General features: G+C 45.1%; 1 protein-coding gene across 1 annotated transcript in view; it reads right to left on the reverse strand.

Moving 5' to 3' along the window:
- Positions 1-15,855, reverse strand: part of Scp2 (sterol carrier protein 2) — a 66,636-nt gene extending 50,781 nt beyond the window's left edge. The window contains exons 1-5 of the mRNA XM_021661108.2: positions 15,683-15,855; positions 9,893-9,950; positions 8,865-8,936; positions 6,336-6,467; positions 3,268-3,332 (exon numbers count right to left, since the gene is read on the reverse strand). Coding sequence (XP_021516783.1) covers positions 3,268-3,332; positions 6,336-6,467; positions 8,865-8,936; positions 9,893-9,950; positions 15,683-15,751 — 396 coding nt within the window. The 5' untranslated portion in view covers positions 15,752-15,855. The remainder of the gene's footprint in view (positions 1-3,267; positions 3,333-6,335; positions 6,468-8,864; positions 8,937-9,892; positions 9,951-15,682) is intronic.
- Positions 15,856-19,481: the final 3,626 nt, after the last annotated feature.

Here is a 19,481-nt window from a genome sequence, read left to right on the forward strand (position 1 = left end):
ATTTCTGTATCCAGAGATCTGGTTGCAGTCCGGATGTGGGCACTGTCATTATCATTGTCTCCATGTTGTGTTAAAGTTGTTCTCTCCATCACCTCTGACTATTTATTAGTTTACTCTTTGTTTTGTTGTTTTGTTTGAGACAGGGCTTCTCTGTGTAGCCTTGGCTGCCCTGGACTCACTTTGTAGACCAGGCTGGCCTTGAACTCACAGAGATCCAACTGCCTCTGCCTCCCTGAGAGCTGAAATTACAGCCATGCACCACTGCACCCGGCTAGAAAAATTTATCTATTTATTATTTATACAGTCTTCTGCCTGCATGCCAGAAGAGGGCACCAGATCTTATTATAGATGGTTATGAGCCAGCATGTGGTTGCTGGGAACTAAACTCAAGACCGTTGGGAAGAGCAGTCAGTGCTCTTAACCTCTGAGCCATCTCTCCAGCCCTCTAGTTGGTTAATAAGGAGCTGAACAGCCTCCAGCTGGGCTGCAGGGTTAAGGCTGGACTTCTGGTCCCAGGGAGGGGGTCCCAGGTGGTGAGCAAGGAGAGAAGATCGTCCTGAAGGAGTTGCCATGAGGACACATATGGAGCAAGAGCAGCCAGGGGGAGACTAAGATGGCAGATAACAGGGCATGTGCCTGGGAAGTAGGCCAGGCCGGCAGAGTTGCATTAGAATAGATGACTATCTGTCCAACCATAATGCCTGAAGCTTTTAATACATATAATGGGTCTCCATGTCATTATGTCGGAGCAAGAGCAGATGTAGAAAAGCCCACACTTTTAATTTTACATCTCTCTCTCTAAATATATACATGTGTGTATGTATATATACATATATATGTATACATATATACATATATATATCCTTGCTTTTATATATATGATATATACATGGCAGTACCCTGAAGATGGACTTGAAGTGACTGAATCTTTTGTATCTGTCCCTCTTCCCAATGTGGCCTTGTTGGATAAATCTCTCTGCTTTCCACCGTTACTCACCTGTTCAAGTGAGTACCTCACCAAGCCTAGACCGCTGGAGCTCTAGGAGCCTCAGCTTTCACCATAAAAAGCCAACTAAAATGGAAAGGGGCTGGTGAGCCAGCTCATGGGTAAAAGTACCTGTTACCCTGACTTTGATCCCTGGGAACCTCACAGGAAAAGGAGATAAGTGATGCCTGCAAGTTGTCCTCTGACCTCTGAGTAGGCCAGGGCACACCCACACTTACCTAACATACACACTCAAGAAACTGTGTCATTTTGAAAAAGTTGACATCTTTCATTGACTAAACATATCACCCTCCATTTCAACGAGTAATCAATGTGAAAACGGGAGACATTTTACTTTTTTGAGACAGGATGAGCTCTGACTGTCCTAGAACTCACTGTGTAGACCAGGCTGGTTTCAAACTCACAGAGATCCATCTGCCTCTGCCTCCAGAGTAATACTCTTTTACCAAATTAAATCTTCAAAATACTGTGTATATTTTACACCTATGACACATCCCAACTTAAAACAAATTTTCACTGGGAGTATTTAATACACATTACATGTACATTTCATGAAATTACAGTTGGATAACTTGGACCCAAAATACACTCAAAAGTTGCTCAATAATGGAACAGAGTGTTAATTTAACCTTAAATTAATTAAAATTAAATGTAAAATTCAGCTCCTCAGTTGTACTCAGTACTAAAATGTGCTAACAGCTCCCTGCCAGGTACAGCTGCTGCAATTGGTATTCTCAGTGAAACATTCTTTAAAAGCTTACTTATTGGGTGTGTGGGGTGGGGGTGTGTGGGGTGGGGGTGCGTGGGCACGAACATAGCAGGGCACTTCTGTGGAGATCAAAAGGCAACCTAAGGAACCAGCTCTCTTCCAACCTAAGTGTTCCAGAGGTCAAGCCGGGTCAGCAGGTGTGGAGGCCCACTGACCCAGCTCACCCACCAGCTCTCCTTCCTGCTCCAAAGAGTAACTCCTGTTGCCGTGTAAGATGGAATTGTTGCTTTTGTGCACAGCATACCTATAGAAAGCAGAAAGTTGTACCTCGTGATCTAAAGGAGAGAACCCAGACAAACTCGGATAAACCACGTAAACCAGGCCAAGCAGGAGGCTGAGCTTCGGCCACAGAGACCCCTCTAGGGGCAGGACAGAGAAACAGCAAGTTGTTTTCTTAAAGTTAAAAAGGAACCTGCCTGGAGAAAGGAGGGTCCAAAGTCCAAGATCATCCTCAAAGTGAGCTTGAGGCCAGTCTGGGACCGTGAGACCATGCACTGACAAAATCAAATGTCAAGTCACGGGCTCGGGCTGCAGAAATGACGCAGCACTTCAGAGCACTGGCTGCTCTCCCAGAGAACTCAAGCTCTGCTACCTGCACCCTGGGAAGCCCAGTGACGCCAAATCCAGGGGATTCCATACCCTCTCAGGCCTCTGTGCTGTCCAAACACATGTAGCAATCACTCACACATATACACAAACACATAAATAAAGGCAAATAAATCTTAAAATAAATATATGCTTAAACCATCAAGTCGTGTTTTCTATTGCTTACTAACTGACATCATTTATGATGGTCAGATGGACAGCTTTCTCATAGCATTAAAACAATTCCAACTCCTGGGAGATCCATTCACTCATCCATTCAGCCTATACCTGAGTTTACTGTACATACATTAGTTGGACTTAAATGCAATGCAAATTCATGCTACATGGGAGCTGCAGGCTTGGCTTGGTTTTAGATCAAACTGAGTACATCACAGTTAGGCCATTGGTCTCTAGATGATCCCTATAAGCTCAAGTTTGCTATGATAGTCTCCAGCTGGTGGGAGAATTCACCACGTCAAGAGTTCTGAGGATCAGCATGTAGCCACTTTTCCAGCACCATGCCTGTATGCCGCAGTGATCGCTAAGATGGACTACGTGTTCCCCTGGGCCTCTGTCTCAGACAATAGGCTAAGATAGCCAAAATAACCCTGTTTGAGCTGCATGTGTGGCTGGCATAAGACCCAGGCAGGACAGACAAAACGCAGATCTAGATTCTTCAGGTACCAATCCTGGGTTTGTCCTGCTGTTTAAGTGCCTGCGGAATCCGGATGAAAGTCCTCAGATCCCCTGGACCTGGAGTTGTGAGCTGCCACATGGATACTGTGGAAGAGGAACCAGTGCTCTTAATCACTAAGCCATCTCCCCAGCTCCTAGAGTCAAACGTCAATCAAGTCTTGTTCTCTTGGAAAAAAAAAAAACAATTCCAAAATAACAATAAATGACTCACTTTTAATCCAAGGGATCCCTTCTCCATCTTCTCAAACCCAAGAGCCAACACGCAATCCGCCACACCTTAAAGGAAAATGTAATTATTTCAAAATTTTTAATTTCCAAACACCCAACAAAATACTATTAAATGCTTCAATTTGAATAATAATTTACTTTGGGTGTAGAGGCACACACCTTTACTCCTAGCACTTGGAAGGCAGAGACGAGGAGGGTCTCAGTGAGTTTCAAGCCAGCCTGGCCTAAAGAGCAAGTTTCAGGACAGCCAGAGCAGAGATTAGAGAGGTCATGTCTCTAAATATGTGTGTGTGTGTGTGTGTGTGTGTGTGTGTGTATGTATATGAAATTAAAAGGCATACGATAACCCTATAAAGTGGTTTCTTTATGTGTGCATATGTACACTCTTATGTTTGGGTATGGTACACACAGGTGTGCACACAAGGGAAAGCAAGAGGTTGATGCTAAGGGTCTCCCTCAGTCTTGCCCACCTTGTTTTTTGAGACAGGTCTCACAGTGAACCTGCAGCTCTCTGCTTTGACTAGACTAGGCAGCAAGCTCCAGGGAGCCTACTGTTTCCACCTTCCCAGCTGGGATTGCTGGCATGTGCCACCCAGCCTGCATATTTTATTGCATAGGGTTTCTCTGTGTAGCCTTGGCTGTCCTGGAACTCACTTTGTAGACCAGGCTGGCCTCGGACTCGCAGAGATCCACATGCCTCTGCCTCCCTGCAAAGCTTAATATTTTAAATTTAATTAAAACTTCAAGGGGATTGTAGCTGAAATATCAAAAGAATTGTTTCAGGAGGAAAGGCCATCAAAAGTTCTGTTAAAGTTCAAGGCAAGAAGAACCATGAGTAAACTACCATGAACAAAGACCTGCTGGAGAATGCAGCTCAATGGTAAAGCACTTGTCCAGCAGGCATGGAGTCCTGACTTCAGTTACCAACATGGAGAGGGATGGAGAGAGAGAGAGGAACGGGGAGAGAGACAGAGACAGAGAGACACAGAGAACAAGGGGGCATCAACTTTATCAAACAAGAAAAGTTCCAGGAAGAGGTTGAAGGGTATCAGCGTAAGCAGTAAGATTACAAGCTCCAAAACCCCAGAGCCCTGGGCAGTGGAACAATTATCAAAAGTACACACTGGAAGAGGGCTCAATCAAGGGCCCCATATATTTGGAAATAGAGAGTATGATATACATGAATATATGCTTTATATAGATACAGACACATGCACATATGAAACTATTTGGACACTGAAACAAAAAAACCTGTGCACATACGCTTATGGCAGCTTTACTGATAACAGCCAAAAAAGAAAGAAAGAAAGAAAAAGAAACAACACTGGCCACCAAACGATAAACATACAGATAAAATATTGTAGGTGTACTTTTGGGGGCTACTTTATTGGGTTCTTATATCTATCACCCTTCCAACTCTTATTCCAACCTAATCCCTTCCAATCCCCCAACACTAGGTAGGAGAGAAAGAACATTAGAGGGAAAGGGAGCTGAAACCGCTTTAGACTACTTCCTGCTAATTGGAACGTCAGGTCCTAGGGGCAAGCCCAATCTTCGGGGTCAGACTCTCCAACAATCCAGCAAACCAGCAATGGCAAACACAGCCGCAGGGACCAGCAGCAGAGGGACCTCAGGGCCTCAGGACCTTCTCAGAGCTTTCCCATTTATACCCTCTCCAGAGTCCCCAGAATTAAACTATCTTCAGCTGACAAAAATCACACCCCTCCTAGGGCATGAGACAATCATGGTTAATGCTTTGAAGCAGACCCATATCCCATAGCTGGGATTAAAACAAAAACATACTCACTTAATATAACTGGCTCTTTAAAGAAACCAACATTCTCACTGCACACCACAGCTTAGCCATGAAGTAGAGTGTTATTTGGCCATAAACAGGAATAAAATGCTAGCATATGCTATAGGAATAAACTTATAGCTGGGCGGTGGTGGAACACACCTTTAATGCCAGCAATCAGGAGGCAGGGGCAGGTGGAGCTTTGTGAGTTCAAGGCCAGCCTTGGTCTACAGAAAAACTTCCGGGACAACCCATGCTACGTGGAGAAACCCTGTCTTGACAAAACAAAAAAGAATGAAGTTTTAAGCGATAAAAAGAAGTGAAGGCAGTGGCAAAGGGCCATGTCACCTGAGGCCACGATAAGCACAGGTGAGTTCGGAGAAGAAAGCTTGCGGCTGTAGCGAGGACAGGGTGGGCTGTGACGGCACTGACAGCACCGGAGCTATCCTACCGCTTGGAACAAGGCTTCCATTACGGGTGATAAAATGCTCTCCAGTGCACAATGGTCACGGCTGCACTTTATGACTGCACTTCACAAGAATAAACTTTGTGGCATGGGAACTTTATTTCAGTGCAGCCTTGGGGGGCCGGGGGACACTGCTCACTACTGCTTACTGCTGTCCTCAGGGCCGGCGGTCTCACTGCCAGTACCAGAAAAACAAGAAAAGGGTTCCTGGTTGTTTTTTTAAAGCAGTACCTCACATGGTTAGTCTGTTACAAGGCCATCTCTCTCGGGTGATAACACAGAGAAGTGATTAAAAAGGACATTAATCCCATATTTATTTAAGAACAAGGACCAGCAAGGAGGCTCCCCAAGTAGGCACTTGCCACCAAGCCTGACAACGTGAGTCCAATCCCCAGGAACCACATGGTGGAAGGAGAAAACCAACTTCTACAAGTTGTCCTCTGACCTAAATGTATGTGCCCTGGTGAGTGCACACACAGACACGGACACACACACACACACACAAATAAACACTTTTAAAGTTTCTTAAAAGAACATTAAAGCAATAACCAAGCACAAAAGGCTGGAAAGACAGCTCAGTGGTCAAGGACACTGGTTATACTTCCAGAGGACCCAGGTTCAATTCCCAGTGCCCAGATGGCTGGTCAAAATGATCTACAGCTCCAGTTCCAGATCTGATGCCCTCTTCTGGCCTCTGTGCTTTACAGACATAGGTACAGGCAAAGCACCCCTCTCCATAAACGTCCTAACAAGAAAACACTAACAAGCAGGGGTAGGCAAGCCTCCTTACCTCCTTGAACCAGCTGTCGGGCCGTGAAGAGAGCTGTGGAGCCGGTGGAGCAGTTGTTGTTGAGGTTGATTATAGGAATGCCAGTCATTCCCAGACTGTGGTAGATAGCCCTCTGCCCACAGGTGGAGTCGCCTGCAGAGGAACAGGTGAGGACTGTCACACAGCACGGACATGGAGAGCTGCAGTGCAGCTCCACCACGTGTGTCCCTGTCACTATGACCCCTGAATGAGAAACAGCCACAGCATCCCTACTGTGAAAACACACAGCAGCCATAAAAAATGTTTAATGAACTGTCTTTGTTCTTTCTTTCTTTTTCTTTTTTCTTTTTTTCTTTTTTGAGTCAAGGTTTCATGTAGCTCAGGAGAGCTGGTACTCACAGCAGTCCTCCTGCCTCAGCCTCCTGACAGCTGCGATTCCAGCTGAACATCACATGGGGCAGTAAAGCATGCGCGTTTGATGTTCCTTGTCTCCTGTCGCAGCCAGGACGGTAGCACTTGCTATACTGTGTCCCTGACCACAACCCTCACCTTCCATTTTCTTTACATGATAAAGAGGTGGAGAAGGAAATAAATGGCCAGGTAATTGCACATAACTCACTTTCACATAGCCGTGTGATAAAGGAAATGGTGGTTCAAGGACGCTTGATTCTCACATGTACCCATGTTAAAGATCATCACAAAATGATTAAAGGCCTCTGTTCACTTTTCATATAAACATTGCTCAATCTGAGCCAGCTATGGAAGCATACATTGTAAGTCTCGGCTACGTAGGAGGCTAAAGTGCCAGGCTTGGTGAAGCCTACAGCTTAGAAGCCACAACCATGACGACGCATCCAGAAAAGCTTCAGGAAGCTTTGGGGCTCAGGATGTAGTTCACTTAGGAGAGTGCTTGTCCAGAACACAAAGGACCTGGGTTCAATCCCCAGCACTGCATACATCAGGGGTGGTGGTACACCCCCATTATCCCATCGCTCAGTAGGCAGAGGCAACAGAAAAGAGGCTCAAGACTATCCTTGAATTAGAGGCCAGCCTGAGCTGCGTGAGATCATGTCTCAGTTTTTTCACTAAGTTTTAAAGATTTTGGATATATCCAGGCCTTAAAGAAAAAGGTGGCCCACAATGAGCACAAAGATGACTTTCCTCTCAAGTACCATGGCTCACGAGGTACTTGAACGCTGGATTGGCAAGATGATGGCAACGAGGGGTGTGGACTTCTATAAAAAGGAGTCTTCTACAAAAATGGCGAGGCTCACCAATCTTCCTGGCAGTACCTGCATTCTACATACCATGCCCTCATACGTCTACACGCTGGGAGTCTCCTGTTGTTTTTTAGAATAATTTATTTTATTATTTTTTCATTTTATGTGTATTAGTGTGAAGCTGTCAGATCCCTTGGAATTGGCGGTATACACAGTTGTGAGCTGTCATGTGGGTGCTGGGAATTGAACCCAGGTCCTTTGGAAGAGCAGACAGTGCTCTGAACCACTGAGCCATCTCTCCAGCCCCTCCTATTATCTTGAAAAGTAAAGGTAACAAATGATGGCTATGCACAAAGATTCTTCTACAGTATTACAAATTATATAATACTATATAATTGCAGTATTTTCCTAATAGATAAAATTATAAGCAACTTTGAATATCCAAGAACAGGCTATCATTACTTCTAATAAATAAGCTAGTAGCTGTCAGTGCTAAAATACAGTATAAAGGCCAAAATGTATCAGAGGGCTGAGGAAATGGCTTGTCTAAAGTGTACAAGGCCCTATGTTCAATCCCCAGTATTTAAACGGGAGTAGGGTATGAGCAAAGGAGAGATATGAGTCAAAGGGTACAAGCTTTTTCTTCCTCTTCCTCATCTTTCCTCCTCTTCCTCCTACTTTTTGAGACAGGGTCTCACTGTGTAGCTCTGGCTAGCCTGGAACTCACAGACATCCACCTATATCAGTCTCCCAAGTTTTGGGATTACAGGCATGAAATACCATGCCCAACTAAAAAAAAATTATTATTGGTTGTTTATTCTTTCAAGACAGAGTATTACTACATAGCTCTGGCTGTCCTGGAACTCAATATATACAGCAGGCTGAACATGAACTCACAGGCTGCCTCTGCTTCCGGAGTGCTAAGATTAAAGGCATGAACACTTTTTTTTTCGAGACAGGGTTTCTTTGAGAAATAGCCCTGGCTGTCCTGGACTTGCTTGATAGACCAGGCTGGCCTGGAACTCACATAGACCGCCTGCCACTACCTCCCAAGTGCTGGGATTAAAAGCATTGTGCCACCACTCCCTGCAAGAAATATTTTTTAAGCTCCATGAAAAGGCTTTTACTAACTGATCCATGTTGCCAACTCCCAAAAAACGTTATCTTAATTTGTCTCCTGTGTGATAATACCATAATGGCAAGAACAGTCACACTGAGGCAACACACACAAAGCTGACCTTCGGGTTCCGCCCTGAGAGTTAGCGTTTGCTTATGTATTTGCTGACAGATGTTGTGTGCACAGTGTGAGGGTGCCCTGTTCATGACCTACCATACACATAGCCGACGCATGCCTGCTCCACTGCGGAGTACGGGATCTGTGCATCTGCCAGTGCCTTCTGGCCTGTGAAGACAAAACAGAGTTCATCAAAGAGCACTCGACACGCTGGCTTTGGGTGAGTGAAAATTCAGTTTAGCATTTCCTCACATTCCATTTACTTCTTTAGCGTCTGCTTAGTTTAAATGACAAAGCGGCCACTAAATCATCTCGGATCAGACTCTCCCTCCTCCATCACTTTTTCATATCTTCCTTTTCATCACAGGTGGAGACCACCACGCCCGTTCTGTGGGTACAGGGGTGCTGAACTCAGGGCACCACGGAATCTGAGTGCCTACCAACTGAGCTGCATCCTCCGTTGCCTAACCAAAAAGCCTGTAAGCTGCTTTTCTGTTTGCTCTTTATCTGGGTTTGTAGCTGTTGTAGTCATAGTTTTTTAGACAGAGTAGGGCTGGCATGAAATCACTGTGTAGCCCAGGCTGGCACTGAACCCATGGCAATCCCTCCCAGCCTCTCAAATCGTGGGATTATCCGTGTGTGCTGCCACGCACAGCTCTTAAATCTCATTGACATCACAGTCTTTGTCTCTCTCATCTCTACAGCTCCATCACACATCTGGAAAGCAAAATGAAAAGAATGTCATTGCTGGAGACAGGCAATGTGGGACATTGGTGCACTCCTGTAATCCCAACACTTGGGAGTCAGAGGCAGGTGGATCTCTATGAGTTCAAGGTCAGCCTGGTTTACATAGTGGGTTCCAGGACAGCCAGAGCTACAACAGAGACCCGTCTCAAAAACAAAACAAAAATGGATGCGCCATTACATAAAACTAGGACTATTCTGTGTATGAAACAAGAAATGGAGCTTTGAAAGCTGGGACATAAGGAGGATGTATCATATCAGGTCCTGCCTCTTCCCTACGATTGTCTCTTGTGCTTGCAAGGCTGCTCCATTCCCGGAATAAGCACAGACCACACAATAAGCCAATAAGTGTTCAAAAATATGATTCTTTTCCTTATTACCTGCTTCCTTTGCCATATCAGGATAATCTCTTGAATTCTCACCTCCAGGTTTTATGAACTAGAATACAGAAGAAACATGTATAGAGGGTTTTGTTTTGTTTTTTTATAACAATATCACAGAAATTCATTCAGTTATTCATGCAAACAAAAACACTGCACTGGGCTAAGCAGATGAATCCCAGCAGGAAGCTTGCTACACACCAAATTCTGGATCAGCCTGGGATATATGCCCAAGACAAAAACAAAAAACAAAACAAAACAAAAAAAAAAAAAACAGCTAACAGGCAGAGCTCTGTAAGTTCTAAGCCAGACAGGTCTACATAGCAAAAGCTAGCCAAGGCCCTGTCTCAAAAATCAAACAAAAAATAACAACAAAAACAGGGCTTTGATGTGTGGTGATTCTGCCACTGAGCCATACCCCCTGCCATGGATATTTCTTTTTAAAATACTAAGTAAAACTGAACAGGTAGAAATTATTTTAAGATCAGTTGTAACGCAGAATTTAAAACCATAACAATGAACTCTTCATAGAAAACTGGCCATCCACATAGCAAGCTGGAGGCCAACCTAGACTAAATCAGACCCCATCTCCAAGTAAAATAAAATTTAAAAACTACTAATTCTAGCCAGGTGTGGTGGTGCACAGCTTTAACCCCAGCACTCAGGAGCAGAGGCAAGAAGATCTTGTGAGTTCAAAGCTAGCCTGCTCTACATAATCAGTTCTAGGCCAGCCAGGGCTATGTGCAGAGACCCTGTTTCCAAAAACTTAGTATTCTGAATTATACATCTCTTCCAAATTTTGATATTATAACTTCCCAACCTCACTTTTGTTAATGTCACCACTTACCTCGTCAACAATATTTTCTTATTTTGGTGAGAACTCTTCCAGCAGATACAAGATTCCTAGGTTTTTTTTCCCGAGAGACTTGAATTTTGTCATTGGTAATGACTACAACTAGTAGTTGTTTGGTATTTTAATAAAATAAAAAATTTAGGTTCACTAATACCACACAACAAAAATCAGGTTCACTAACGCCCTACAAAGATTTGCTTTAAAGATCTAAACACATGTGTTAGACACATGTAGTGGGCTTTAACCAGTTACAGCTATGACCATGTTTAAAGGTCAGATGGCCGTGCGGGGGAGCAGCTTAGCTGGTAAACTGCTTTTCCTGCTTAAGAACGTTGAGAACTCATGTGAAAAAGCCCAGCATGGTTGTCCCTTTATGATTCTGGCCCTAGGTGAGCAGAGACAGGTCACAGGGGCTCACTGGTTAGCCACCTGCCTACTCTGTGAGTCAGAGGCAAGAAAGAGACCTTCAACAAAACAAGGCAGACAACAGAAGAGCATGCCTGAGGTTGCCCTCTCGCCTCTCACGCATGCGCACACACAACTCAAACTGTCCTCTCTGGTCACTGAGAGCTTTGTCAAGCTGGCCCCTGAAGCTTGACATAACCCAAAGGGGCTCTGATTTTTTTCACAATTAATTATAACAAATTCTCCAGACTCATCTTCATCATTTCTTACCTCACCTAGATTCTGTAATTTCTCTAACCCAACCAGTTCTCCATGCAGAAAAAGATTCTTTAGGGCTGGAGAGCCTGCGAGCCTGGAGGTATAACTAAACGGAGAGAGTAATTAACATGCATGAAGCCTCGGGCTCCATCTCCAGGAGCACAAGAACAGCACGCGACAGCACACATCTGTAATCTGGGTATTCAGGAGGTAGAGGCAGGAAGGTTACAAGTTCAAAGTCATCCTCAGCTTCATAGTGAATTTGAGGCCTGAATGGACTAATGGAATTAAGTAAGACCCTCTCTCTGGGAAAAATAAAGATATTTCAGGACCTCAGTCTTAATATCAAGAATATCACTGATTTGGTTACTATTTCTACACCTCATCGTTGTGACAAAGCTAGGAATATTTTAAAAGATATAAAAAAAAAAAAATCTCACATACTTTCACTAATACTTCCCACTCAACTTCCGTATTTCCGTGTGTTTTATCTGTTGGTTCATTCATCTGTCGGGCTGTTTCTGAGGCTGGGGCTCTCATGCAGCTCAGGCTGGCTTCAAACTTCCTACGTTAGGACCCTGTCTCAGTGTTACAGCCTCTTCCTGGCATGCCCAAGACACTAGGCTTCACCCCCAGTACCAACACCAGTTTTTAAAAGAGCAAAAGCTTCGAACAGGGCTGGCAAGGTGGCGCAGGAGGGAAGGGTGCCTGCCACACGAGTCTCGTGACCTGGGTTTCCCACAACCCACAAAAAGATGGAAGGCCAGCATCAACCCACAAAGCTGTCACCTGAGCTCAACGTACTCACTATTGCATGTACAACACACACACACACACACACACACACACACACACACTAGCTTTTTAAGTTTAAAAGAAGTTTTCTGAGCGTGAGCAAAGCTTATCACCTACTAAGCTTCAGCACAACACAATGTCATAGCAAGCCGACTTTTCCCTGGTCGTATTTCAGATAATTACCGCAGCCTTTGACAGGAAGGTGGTGTATGTTTGGGTATGTTGTCTGAGAACACAGTTAAGAAGCGCCACATGGAGAATTTCAATTAATTCCTTCTTTTGTGGTAATTGGGTTGTTTTTTTTTAATTTTACTATTTTTATTTTTATTTTTTTTATTTTTGGTTCTGAGAAGATTCTACCAGCACCTGCAGAGTGCTGGGATTCTAAGGGCACACCAGCAAATCTGGCTTCATCTTCTAAATATCTTTTCATCCTCTAAATATCTTCTGGTATTTCTCCTATACTTTCTGCTCCAGTGCACATTGTCCCACACTGCTTTTAATAATATTTGAAAATAAAAATAAGTTCATGTTTTCAATCTTTCATGCTTAAAAATTCCAAATTATCCTTTTTTCCCTTTCTTTCTTTTCTTTTCTTTCTTTCTTTCTTTCTTTATTTTGTTTATGTGAGTTTTTTAAAAATCTATCATTAATCCCAGAACTCAGCAGGCAAATCTTTATACGTTCCAGACCAGCCTGGTTGAAAGACTGAGTTCCAGGACAGCCAAGGCTACACAGAGAAACCTTGTCTCAAACAAAACAAAACCATAAGTGATGATAGATGGATGAACGGATGAATGGATGGATGGATGGATTGGATGGATGGATGGATAGATGGATAGGTAATAAAATAAAAATCTACCTTTGTTAGTGTATAAGTGTGTGTGCTTCTGTGAGAGCGGGGGGGGAGGGCACAGGCATGCTGCAATCCACGAGGAGGTCAGAGGTCGTCAAAGAGTGAACACTCTTGCACTGTGTGAGAACCAGGGGCCAAACTCCTGTTGTCAAGCGTGATGGAATGCACTTTTACCCACTGACCATCTTGCTGTCCCTTGGTCTTTGGTTAAGATAAGGTCTTACATAACCAGGGTGGTTTTGAACTTGCTATGCTGACCTTGAGGCTAACCTTGAACTTCTGATTCTCCTGTCTCCATCCTCTGAGTGCAGCACCGTGCCTGGTTTACGCAGGACCGGGATGGAACCCAGGGCTTCGTGCATGTTAGCCAAGTGGTCTACCACGGGAGTCATATCTTTCTCTCTCTCTTTTTTTTGTTTGTCACCCCTCACATATAACACATAGCACACGTACTGAATATGTTCTTAAATCATGAAACCATTTTTAATTCCTTTCCTGTTCCCTAAGGAATATTAAAGCCTCCTTCACCTCAACCTACCAACTGGAAAAAAAAAATTAAACATACTTTTTTTTTTTTGGAAACTATGCTTTTTGTATACAGCTTGTATAAACAGACACCACACAAGCAGTGGAAGACAGTTTAAAATGGAACAACATCTTAGCAGGCTGTGGCATGGAACACCCGAAGTTCCAACACGGGGAAATGTGAGCAGATGGATCAGAAGTGTAAAGACAGCCGGGTCCACAGAAGATACTCTTTGTTTGTTGTTTGTTTGTTTGAATCTAGAAAATGCTTTTGAAAGTTTCAGTACCACCTGAATCAGAAGTCCCCCTCCAAGAAACGGTGGGATGTTCTCTAAGCTTTATAACATATTAGTCAACTTTTCTATCTACCTGTTTTGAGTGAATTAAATGCTCTTAGCCTGCTACTAAAATATAAAATTTAAGGCTGGTTTTTTGTTTCGTTTTGTTTTTTTGGTTTTTTTTGTACAGAAAAAAAAATTTTCCACAGGAGCTCACAAAGTACATCCTTCTAATGTATCAACCAACTAACATTCATTGTCTTTGGGCACTGGAGGCTTTCATCGAGGGAGATATAGCCATGAAAGAGCGCACAATTATTAGCTTCTGCTAAGAGGTCACAATTCTGCTCGAAGATAAACAATGTCTGTCTATGGCCCATCAGTTCAAATGGCCCCTGACTTGTGCCCACTCTTGAACTACTGGTTTCACTTAGTGTGCCTTTGGAGCAGAGATACAGCTGTGTGAAAGAAGGCCTGAATACAATGTTTTGACAAAAAAAAAATGACCCATGGACACTTTTTTATTATGGATTTGTAATAATGATAGATAGTGTATATAATTCATTCATTAAATGTGAGACGTTTAGGGCTGGAGAGATGGCTCAGTGGTTAAGAGCACTGCGTGCTCTTCCAAAGGACACAGGTTCAACTCTCAGCACCCACATGGCAGCTCACAACTGTCTATAACTTCAGTTCCTGGGATTCTGATACCTTTGCACCAATGCACAGAAAATAAAATTAAATGAATTGTTGTTAAAAAAAAAATGAGACATTTAAGCTGAGTCAGGTTTGCCATGAGTTCAAGGAGAGCCTGGGAAACACAGTAAGCGCCATGTTAGACAGGGCTATAGTGTATGACCCTGTCTCAACAGATCAGACAAAAATACCATGTATATAACATGGCACACGGTAAATGCGCACATAGACACGCATTTAAATGGAGGTACATGTGAAGAATATTGGCCTTGGGTATTGAATCCTGTAGCAATGTATTAGGAAGATATAAACATCTAAACAAAGAATTTCAGCGCATCAAAGTAAATCAGAGCTAAGTTCAAGGCTCTGTGAGAAAGCCAAGACAATCAAAGGCTTTTAGAAGATAAGATCTGAACTGTCTCTTCAATTGGACAATGACTTAACCAGTAAAAGTCAGCTGGTGCCAAGTAGCGCCACTAGATGCACAGCAGCTGAAGAGTAAAGACTGAAGCGACGGGTACCAGGGCGCTGAGGGGAGTCAGGGTATTGGAGGATGAGGCTGTGGAAGCGTCTGGTCACCTTCGACCCAGAGAAACAGCAACATGGTCAGAGGATCAAGAGGGCCTGCACCCGCGTTAAGCGTTTCTGCCCACAGGCACACCTGCCGTTATCTGGGAAGGGCACTATAGTCGCCACAGAGCTGGCTGCACCCGCGCTCTCCTCTTTCCGGCAGCCAGCCAGGCCTCCGTCCGAGCGCCAAACGTTTTCATGTCGGTTTTTGCTTTGTGAAACCAGGTCTTGCCACACAGTCCTCTCAGCCGGTTCTGAGCAGCTCTGCCGGCCGCGCCTCCCAACGCTCCCACTACAGACGTGAGCCACCCGGCCGGCCTGTCTGAGGCAGGGTGAGGTCTGGGTTAAGCTGGGGGCTCCTTCACAGGCGGAAGAGCGAGGAAAGGGAAACCGGGAGGCCGAGCTGAGGGGACAGGTCCGAGACATGTCCCTCCCAGGGACAGCACCCTACAGCCCAGCCCAGCCCGAGCCGCGACCGGGCCGCGCGATCCTCGTCCCCCCGGGGCTGCCGGGCATCGCAGCGGCAGCTCTCCGCGACTCACAGACCTGTTTACCTTGGTCATGCCGACGCCGACTACGAACACCCGGCGCAGGCGCGGAGACTTCAAGGCGGCGGAAGGCATAGCTGCAGCGGCGGACCCGGACGCGATCGCGGCGGACACCGTCTCCCGAGGACCGAACGAAGCCTGCTCAGAAACCCGGGGCTTTCAAGTCCGGGTCTCCCCACCCGAGGCGTCGGGGGCGTGGCCGCGGCATCGGGGGCGGGGCCGAGCCCAGGGGACGGGGCGGAGTCGGCGCGGAGTGTCTGCGCGTGCGCGGAGGCCCTGGCGGCCTGCCTCCGGTCGCCGGTGTTGCCTCGGTTCTGTTCCGCAGGCTGGTCTAGGTCTAGGCCTCAGTTTCTCCGTCCCACCCGTTCACGGTGAGCGACAGGAGGCCTGAAATGAAAGGGCTGGTCACAGAGGAAACTCGGAACCCTGAGGAGATTCTTTGGAGTGTCAGAAACGTTCTGTACGTTAGCAACAGTCGGTGCGTGAGCTCAAACACCGATGTACACTAAAAAAGTCAGAATTCTACATGTGGATGAGAGGTTTTTAAAAATTAAGCCAGAGCAGGGCTTAGTGGCTCACGCCTTTAATCCCCTCACTCTAGAGAAACGCTGTCTTGATAGCAACAATAGCAAAAAAAAGGGGGGGCAAAACCCCAAAATCTCAAAAAACGTCAGCATCGCAGCGGGCTCCTGTAATCCACTCAGGAAGCAGAAGCAGGTGGATCTCTGCGGAGTTTTAGCAGAGCCCCAGACATTAGCACCACCGAGGCCATGTTAGAGGTACCATTCTGACCTTAAAAAAATAGCAGTGCTTGGACCAGGCTTGACCCCCCCTCTGGGTGGCTCGTTCAGCTTAGATGGCGCCTGCACGCTGTCCTCCTCCTCTCACTTGGCCGAGTCTAGGTTCTTCCTATCTTGCAGTCTGGCCTAGTGCACCTGTACTCCCCAAAAAAGCATCAGTCCCAGGAACTACGCCATAAGTCACCAGTTCCAGGAATAAAACCATAAAATTCCCCACCCAAAGGATAGCCTGGAGGTAACTACAAGAATGGGAAGGTAATCTTACCTCAGGGTGCCCATCTGTGCTGGGCAGCCCACTGACCTAACATTCCTGAGGTTAGTTATGTTAGTTGGCCAACCACTCTTTAAGTAACAAGATTGGCCTTGTGGAATGTCATCCAGTCCTGTAACTGCTAAGCTGAGAATTACCGGTTCTTGCTCAAACCTCAATAAAAACCCTGCCATGCAGCTGCTCAGGGCTCTCTGCTCTGATCCACTGTGTTGGTGAGAGGCCAAGCTTAAGCCCAAATAAAGCTCTTTGCTCTTGCATACGTGGTGCAGCTCCTGGTGGTCTCTGGGCACAGCAGTAGGTAGGCCCCAACACCTGCCAAAAATAGTACAAAGACCTAATCCATCAAGACCTGGTCCATAGTTCTAGGAACCGGAAAAGTCCCTAAATGTGCTAACCTTGCTTTGTGGCATCCATAGTTCTGCTTCTTGCTAACTGAAGTGTGCCAACCAGGATGCAAGTTTTGTGCATAAAAGAGCTGAGGATCCAGGCTGCGTGATTTGGGCAAGTCCCTGCCCAGCTGCAGGCCCCGATACTGACTCTCTATTTGGCATTAAGAGTGCCCAGTGTCTGGTGGACATACCTTGAAACAAATTCAAGTTCATCCTGGTCTATATAGGAAGTTCCAAGGCAGTGTAGTAAAGTGAGAGTTCTGTCTCAAAACAAACAACAACAAAAAACTAACATGAATGTGTGTGTGTGTGTGTGTGTGTGTGTGTGTGTGTGTGTATTCTGAGATAGGGTTTCTTTGTGTAGTCTTGGCTGTCCAGAAACTCACTCTGTAGACCAGGCTGGCCTTGAACTCACAGAGATCCAGCTGCCTCTGCCTCCCAAGTGCTAGGATTAAAGACAGGCACCACCATTGCCCCATGACTATGTATATTTTTTGTAACAGCCAGATTGTTGTCTGTCATAAGCATTTTCCAATTGTTCAGACCATGTCCAAACAAAGCAACTGCTTGCCTGACACTGTTTCTGCACTTTCCTTCAATTGTCTGTCTATAAATATTGTCCATGTTGGAAAGCTGAGTTCTCTGAGCCTCTTTTGATTGTGAATACATCTGGCTTATGAATCATTTCTTCTGTAGTGGAATAAACCTTTGATCCCAGCACTTGAGAAGCAAAGGCAGGTGAATCTCTGTGAGTTTGAGGTCAGTTCCAGGACAGCCAAGGCTATGTAGAGAGACCCTGTCTCAAAAAAATAAAAATAAAATAAAACACTGTTCAACTTAACTGTTCTGAAGTTCTTTTAACCATCACCTGTGGATTGTTATTTGAAGTGTATTTATCAGCTAGCCTGCTCGTGTTTATTTGTAACTCCAAACTCAACACTTGGGGTGATAACAGTTTAAGTTTCCCAAAGCCATACTCTCAGCTAAGGTGGGACCAGGGCACAATCTCACACCTTCCTCCAATTCTTGTACTGTTAACAAGTAGCTCACAAGGTCTTACCTGGTCCTTGGAGTACCTCGCCCCCCCTTTTGCACTTTTGCATTCTTGTGCTTTTGTTGGAGGTTTTGCTGTTTTACAATTGCCCACACACATATAGCTGACCTTCTTCCTAGCGTCCCCAGCTACAAGAAGTCTTGGTGACAAAACTAATGGAAAATAGATATATGTTAGGTCACCTTACTTCAGACATGAGTTATAGAGCTATTGGTCTTGTTTAGATATTAACAAATCAGTAAATAATAATTTTATACACAAAACAAGGAATATTTCATGGTGTTTGGTTGGCAGAATTGTGACCTGACACTCCCAGAAAGCTAATCCTGTATTTCTCCTAGGAGCAGTGATTCATTAATCCCAGTGCTCAGACTGACTTCATACTATGCAACTGCCATGAAAATCAGAACCGAAACCCAGGTGCTATTGCTCGTGCCTGTCATTGTAGTACTTGCTTGGGAAGCTAAACCAAAACAGTAAGTTGAGCTCAAGAGTTGAGATCAACCTACACAACATAGAATAGAGGAAAGGATGGGGGAATTTACTGTATGAACTGTGTATGTTCATGTGTATAACATTTCTGATTTTTTTTTTTTTTAGATTGTTTCTCTGTGTAGCCTTGGCTGTCCTGGAAATGACTCTGTAGACCAGGCTGGCCTTGAACTCACAGTGCTGCTTCCAGAGTGCAGGCGTTAAAGGTGTGCATTGTCACTGCCCAGCTCTGCAGTCCTTTCTAACCCTCAGGACCTGTACTAAGAGCCCCATGTAGATCTCTAAGGCAGAAAGCATCATTTGGCCAGAGGAACACTCTCTCTTGGCATTTCTTGTCATTGTTTTCAGACTGCTAGAACTTAAGGGTGAGTATTTGGAACTGGAGAGAAGGCTCAGTGGTCAAGAGCACCTGCTGCTCACGCAGGGGAACCTGGGTTCCATTCCCAACACCCACATGGACACTCACAACAGGCAGTCCAATTCTATCCAGAAGTCTAGTTCTGTTGTATCTGATGCCCTCTTCTGAGCTCCATGGGAACTAGATACACACGTGTGCACATTCATACATGCAGCCAAAACACTCACACGTATTGTTATGCCCAGATCTTAAAGTCCCCAAAGACCACCAGGAGCCAGACCACCTGAGAGCAAAGAGCTTTATTCAGGCTTAAGCTCAGTCTCTTACCAACGCAGTGGATCAGAGAAGAGAGCCCAGAGCAGCTGCACAGCAGGGTTTTTATTGGAGTTTGAGCAAGAACTAATTCCCAGCTTAGCAGTCATAGGATTGGATGACATTCAG

This window comes from Meriones unguiculatus, chromosome 12 (assembly GCF_030254825.1).
Source record: "Meriones unguiculatus strain TT.TT164.6M chromosome 12, Bangor_MerUng_6.1, whole genome shotgun sequence".
NCBI lineage: Eukaryota > Metazoa > Chordata > Mammalia > Rodentia > Muridae > Meriones > Meriones unguiculatus.